Source organism: Sprattus sprattus (assembly GCF_963457725.1).
Source record: "Sprattus sprattus genome assembly, chromosome: 3".
NCBI classification, from domain to species: Eukaryota; Metazoa; Chordata; class Actinopteri; order Clupeiformes; family Clupeidae; genus Sprattus; species Sprattus sprattus.
In genome coordinates, this window is record NC_137922.1 from 53164070 (window position 1) to 53169069 (window position 5000).

At 44.2% G+C, this 5000-nt stretch overlaps 2 protein-coding genes across 2 annotated transcripts in view; both read left to right on the top strand.

The window, feature by feature from the left end:
• svopl (SVOP-like) overlaps positions 1–4679 on the top strand; it is a gene marked incomplete at both ends in the record, with an annotated part of 12050 nt that extends 7371 nt beyond the window's left edge. The window contains 1 exon segment of the mRNA XM_080835570.1: positions 4668–4679. Within this exon segment, the coding sequence (XP_080691696.1) occupies positions 4668–4679 (12 nt within the window).
• Positions 4680–4784: 105 nt separating this feature from the next.
• mical3b (microtubule associated monooxygenase, calponin and LIM domain containing 3b) overlaps positions 4785–5000 on the top strand; it is a gene marked incomplete at both ends in the record, with an annotated part of 29118 nt that continues 28902 nt past the window's right edge. Inside the window, one exon of the mRNA XM_080835571.1 lies at positions 4785–5000. This exon is cut by the window's right edge and continues 18 nt beyond it. Coding sequence (XP_080691697.1) covers positions 4785–5000 — 216 coding nt within the window.

The following is a 5000-nucleotide window of genomic DNA, read 5'->3' on the forward strand; positions in this document are numbered from 1 at the left end:
AGTCCTGTGCCACAAACATACTGTAGGTTGTTTCAATGACTCATGCTCAAGTAATATTGATAAGGTGAGGGAAAATAACCAGAATTATTAGACGCATTATTCATTATTGTAATTAGATGTATGGGTTACTCAATGAGCACATCAAGTATTTCCTCTCTTATGCTATTTCAAGTTAGAGACATTTATCATCATTTTCAAACACATATAAATACACTTCACTACCATTAGGAATTAGACAGCAAAGACATAGACATTGACTGATCAATAATAATGGGGTAGAATGCATCAGTGGACCAATCAGAGCAGAAAAAAAAATATGTTTTTGGAGCTGTTGACTGAGCTGGGTTTAGCTGTCCTGGCAACACTGCTTCTCTATTAAATCAGTGTTTAGCTACCAAACCAACTAGGCTGTAAATGAATAAGCTGTCCAAGGGTAGAACTGATCGTAAATGTGATCTGATCGGAATTCTGCAGCCGCATGATATAATTCTGCTGGCAGGAAATGTCAAGTAATATGGTCGTCATAATATTCGTGGTGCTGATTGAACAGCTCCACTCGAGGCGCTTCCCCCCTCTAAATTATGTAGAATGTATAGTACCGCTACCACCGCTAGGGGGAGCGCTTGCACTGAGTCATCAAAAACTGTCGTTAGCCAGCATGTGGTAGTGAGTGATTCAGCGTCGATATGTGTGCTGAAAGCAATTGTAACAGGCATCGTCTTGACAAGGGCAGCTTCTACCTGCAAACAAAGCCAGGAGATAAGAAAATTAATTTGTTCATAGATGGTGACATAGCAACTGATGAGGCATCAGTCTGTCAGATTTGTCATTGTCATTATCTCTCCATATCAGTAATTTACAACATTATGAGCCCTTAGTTAGTTATCAATAACAGCAGACCTCCGCCCTTTCCCCCTGACCTCTTCTCTGGCCATAGGCTGGTACAAGCTGTTAAAGGTTTAATAGAATCATCCTGCACTGTGGGAGTCTTTAAGCCTGTGTCTCCCAGGAGCTGCGCACACACACATGCACTAACACACACACAATTTCTTTAGTTGCTTGTTGGCACGTAAATCTGACGTGTGTGTGTGTGCGTTAAGATAGGTATGCTTTCGCATCTCCCTGTTTCCAGTCAAATGGGTGTGTGTGTGTGTGTGTGCATGCTAGCACTTGTGCTGGTATCTGTGTATAAGCATTTGTGTTGGCTTCATGCATGTGTGTGTGGGCACACAGCTGTGTGTGTGTAAATAGATGCTGCTGCTGTTGAGAGCAGTATCATCATGTTGAACAGTACGAGCCTGGCACACACTGCATGTGACCTTGGGGGAGGAGAGGGGAGGGGGGGTTAGATAAACAAAGGGAGAGGGAGAGGGGAGGATAATGACACAAAGGGAGACAGAGAAGTTCTGCACTGCAGATGGGCTTAAATATTTGAGAGGGATGTGTGGCTTAAAAAGTGGGACTACATGTGCGCTTTAAGCGTGTCGATGCCTCTGTATATGTGTGTGTTTTGGCTGCCCTGTTTTGTGCTCTCTCTCTCTCTCTTTCTCTCTCTCACTTTCTCACTCTCTTTCTTCTATCTGTCTGGTTGTGCAGTCAGGCTAGAGAACAATAGTGGAACTATGACCTGAATTTAGGTGTGTGTGTGTGTGTGTGTGTGTGTGTGAGAGTGTGAGAGAGAGAGAGAGAGAGAGAGAAAGAGAGAGAGTGTGACAGAGAGAGAGGCAGAGAGAGGGAGAGTGTAGAGAATACTGAACCACTGAACGACTGAACCACTACGCCAGTATACAGATCTATAGCCCACATATCCTGTGTATCACATGCCATCTACCAGTATCTTTAAAACTACATTACCCATAAGGCTGCTGGTGCATTCTTAATCACTACTGAGGGTCTGCCCTCAATCCCAGTGAATCCACTTAACCTTGGAGTAGACCCACACTGATCTAATCTTGCTGCTGCTGTTATAAATATATGTATGTTACCTGTAAGTTCTGCGTGTGGGTGGATCCATAAATGATTGTGTGGTATTTGCAAGCGATGTGTGTATTACTGTATGTTCGCGTTCAGGCCTAGATGTACGTGTCAAGATGTATGTATATACTGTACGAGTGAATGTAGATCAACAGAGATCATTTTTGTGCATGAGTACTGACAAGTTACAGGGTTTCCTCAGTGTGTGTGTGTGTGTGTGTGTGTGTGTGGTGTGTGTGTGTGTGTGTGTGTGTGTGTGCGCGCATGCGCATGGTAAACGCACAGGTGGTGGTGTGTAGTAAAGACACCTGATCTCGCCTTAATCCCTCTTTGTCTCACAGTGGGAGACCCAGAGTTCATACTGTCTTTCACTCTCTATGTATGAGATTCTGAATGGGTGCAGACCATGGATGGTTGTGTCTGTGTGAGATTGTTCTGGTTATGGAACTGTAAATGCATTTCGACAACTTTGCTATACAAAAATTCCCCAGTTGTGTATGATTATATGGGGCTGTCCAGTCAGTGTTGTACACCTACTGATGACCCAGTCTATAATCTTGTTTCAGCAAACAATGTGGTTTCTACCATGCAGGGTGAAGAGGATGAGGAGGGTACTAGACCATAAGGCATCTCTTGGCTTCCACTACAGCAACAACAACTAATTGCCAGTAGCCTATTGAATTACTCTGTACACCTGAACATGTCAAAATAATCAAAGTCAAATAACAAATCTTCCATTCATAAGATAGAAGTGACATTTAAAGAAAAGTTTACAAGAAAACCAAAGAAAAAAGTTTTGAAAAATCTGTATAATTATATAAATAAATACAAATTTCCTTTACACATTTACACAATACACATTTTACTTGAGTTTTCACCTTGATATGTAAGTAGTCATGCCAGTCATAAAAGCCTGTGTTAGGTGAATGAGCTTAACTTATTTATGTTTCAACTATGTCTCAGCATTCATAGACTCAAATTATTTTACTCTTAATAATTTGCTTAGCATTTTTGAAAAATGCTATCATAACTGTCTGATCAGCATCGTCTTGTAAAATGACAGCCAGGTACTCTCCGTGATATGGTATAGGCTCAATGTTCCTTAACATCCCACTGCAGTAGCCTACTGTACACACACACAGACACAGAGACTGCTTACTCTTTAGAACACCCTCGCTTACAGCCAATCAGAAAAGCTAAGCTTGCCGCCTCTGTCAAAGATCGCGCTCAGTCGCACTGACCGCTCGAACTGACCACTCTGCTGTAGTTGTGTTCACTCTTCCGCTGATTTCGGGATGCCACGACTGACCACCGGTGTATTTCACGTGCTGTCACAACCTTCAGCGCGACATTGCGTCGGATAGAATCGTATGCGACGTACTGTTTTGATGGTACCGGCACCACATACATGCACAGCGCACAAACCTTCACGTGCAGATCGGGGTAGGAATGAGCAACTCAACCCCTTGGAGATCCTACCGGAATTTTGTTTGCAGTGGGATTCAGTTTCCAGCGCGTCAATAAAAACTGGACACGTTTCTGCAATGGGATTTCACTGGAGTTTATGCTGTACCATGGAGCCTGGCCACAGGTAACGTTTTTTTATTAGAAAAAAAGTCGTGTGTTTATTGATGCTACAATATCATTCAAATTCGTAGTCTTCGTGCATGTTACTTTGAGAACCCCAATGCAGCAGCAGAAGGTGGAGGGCGCGCGCGCGGCCAGTTGTCCCGCCGCAGCAACGTGTGTCAGAGTTTAGGGCGTGTGAATCCCTCACGTGCACACAGGAGGCAATCTGTCACATACAACGGCGCGATAGTGTGCAGGTTGTTTTCTAAACTCGAAATATGTTTATATAAAGTTTGTATAGGAAATAGGATTTCTATTTTTTTGTGACTATTTGACCAGAATACAATATGGCAGAGTGCGTATTAGGTGTGGGGGAAAAGATCGTCGACCGTGGATTCAGGTGTTATTGGCTTTTTGACTGGGTTAAGCCAGGCAAATCGCTGTCGCACTTGCTGCTGCGTATTGGCTTGTCAATCAGACGCTTAAATCCTGTTAAAGCCCTCAGCCGCCCTCAAGGAGACAAACACACTCACACACTCCCGTACACACAGACACTAAACCGAGGTGTGCGGTTGTTTCCCTTAAGAATGAAAGCACCGCTCATTAATCCTATTTTATCAGAGTCTGTGCTCTAACACAGACTACACACACACACACACACACACACACACACACACACACACACACACACACACACAGCAATGTGTTGGAACTACTGCAGATCACATGCTCAGATTGTCATCCTACATTGTCTGTGAGAATGTCTCTGTTTGTGAGTGTGTGTGTGAATCTATTGTCTATTGTACAGAATGACAACCAAGCATTATATGCTCCTACTGAGAGAGAGACAGAGAGAGAGATGCAGTAGAGAGAAAAATCTTGCTGACTCAGCCATCAGCTCTCCTGTCAGATCATCTGGAATTATTCGACAGGGTCATCGTAGTCGTCTCTTTTCTTTATCAAATTGCATTTCTTTTCATTTGACCTCCCAAAGCGATTACTTTGCTCACTTCCTCTGCTCTATGTGTGTTCCCTCATTCTTTCTTACCTGTACGAAGTGTGTGTGGTGGGAGTTTCTGACTGTGTTGTGTAACAAATTGTCCTCTCTTTTCTGTCTTCCTTAGGCTGTGTGTTAGTTGTGTGTTGTTAGTCTAGTTGAGTGTCTGAATGTTGAACGTGTGAGTGCGTCCGTGAGTGTGTGTGTGTGCGTTTGTGTGTGTGTGTGTATGTATGTGTGAGAGATGGATGAGGCCCAGACGTTGTTCGATGCCTTCGTGCAGGCGTCCACCTGTCGGGCAACGCTCTCTGCCTTTGAGCAGGTGTGCACGTTTCTAGGGTTACAGCCGGGGCCACGCCTCTACCACACCGTCCGGCCCCGCCTGGACTACTGGAGGGTGCGAGGCCTGTGGACGAGACTGGACAAGAGGGCCGCGCACACACTCTACCAGAAAGGCTAT